Below are 1,300 nucleotides of genomic sequence, written 5' to 3' on the forward strand. Positions count from 1 at the left end.
GCCAGCGGCCACCCCGACCCCCCCGGTCCCGCGGGCGCCTGGGCTGCAGAGCTTCCCCGCTCAGGGTGTTCCTCCAACGGCTTCATTCCTGCCGAGGCAGGATCAAAGGCAGGATCTGACTTGGACGGCTTTCTACTGAATAATGGGGAGGGAGCACGCAGCCTCCTTTCTCCTGGCGAGGGAAACTCGTGTTTTTCAAAGTATCAGTTTTTGGGAGCGAGTTCCCTAGGAGTGGTGGCGGCGGGGGGAAATCGGGCGAGCAGGAGAGCGCCTGCTCTTCCAAGGCAAGTGCATCAATCAACGTTGTGCAAGGAGGAGAGTCCAGCACTCCCTCTCACATCATTAGCCAGGCTAATGCACTCCAGAGGATCCCGCTACAGCCGGCTACCGGCGCACCCAAGCCCGCAGCGGGCGGCCAGCGGTGCCTCGGCGCAAGCGGGCACCGAGAAGGAGCTTAGCGAGCAGGGCAGCCCCATCCCAGGGCCAGTGACACGCCAGCATCTGGCGCAGGGATCGGTTTAATACGGCTATAAAAACTAGAAGGGGGGGGAAGAAAGGAAAAAAAAAAATAAAGTGAAAGCCCTAGCCAAAACTGCCTGGCACTCCGAGGTCAGCATGCCGCCTTTGTTTCTATTTTACAACCAAAAGCGAAAGAGGACAGAAAGGACACGTACCTGTACCTGAAAGCACAGCAGCAGGAAATGTAAACATCTGGAGAGGAGAAAAAAAAAAGGCAACACAAGATCAAATGATGCGGTAAAATGGTTAAAGTTGATTTTTTTTTTTTTGCTTTGTTTTTGTTTGCAATTTCTTTTTTTTTTTTTAAAGGGCGCAGAGCGATGCTCCGCTTATATAAAGGCTCAGATCCCCATTTAAACCACCTGATCGCAAGGAAAAAAGCAACCAGAGCCTCCAAAATAAAAAGTTCTTAAAAAAAAAATAGAAAAAAAATAAAAATACTAATAACAACAACCAAAAAAATATGCCATAATCCTTACAGGCAAGTGCAGGCTGAGAGCAGTGAATACATCGCTGGGCGAGGAGAAGGGAGGAGAGGTCAGTGGCTTGGGGCAGGCGGAGTGCAGTCCCCCCCCCGCCGCCCTGACATGGGAGCGATGCGGCCGCCGGACTCCGCTCCGCTCCGCGCTGCTCCGCGCCGCTCCGCGCCGCCGAGAAGTTGTGGTACCGCCCGCTTTGCCTCCTCCGAGTGACTCGCTTAGGCATCAGCTCTCCTCTCCCCCTGTCTCTCCTCCTCCTCTCCCTCTCTCTCTCTCCGCCTTTGGGGGGGATGAAGGTGCTT

At 54.2% G+C, this 1,300-nt stretch overlaps 1 protein-coding gene across 1 annotated transcript in view; it reads right to left on the bottom strand.

The window, feature by feature from the left end:
* Window positions 1-1,160, bottom strand: part of FGF18 (fibroblast growth factor 18) — a 71,359-nt gene extending 70,199 nt beyond the window's left edge. Inside the window, exons 1-2 of the mRNA XM_009880728.1 lie at window positions 999-1,160; window positions 675-711 (exon numbers count right to left, since the gene is read on the bottom strand). Of these exons, the coding sequence (XP_009879030.1) occupies window positions 675-711; window positions 999-1,030 (69 nt within the window). The 5' untranslated portion in view covers window positions 1,031-1,160. The remainder of the gene's footprint in view (window positions 1-674; window positions 712-998) is intronic.
* Between the last annotated feature and the right edge of the window lie 140 nt (window positions 1,161-1,300).

The sequence above is a fragment of the Charadrius vociferus genome, unplaced genomic scaffold (genome assembly GCF_000708025.1).
Source record: "Charadrius vociferus isolate BGI_N301 unplaced genomic scaffold, ASM70802v2 scaffold822, whole genome shotgun sequence".
Lineage (NCBI taxonomy): Eukaryota > Metazoa > Chordata > Aves > Charadriiformes > Charadriidae > Charadrius > Charadrius vociferus.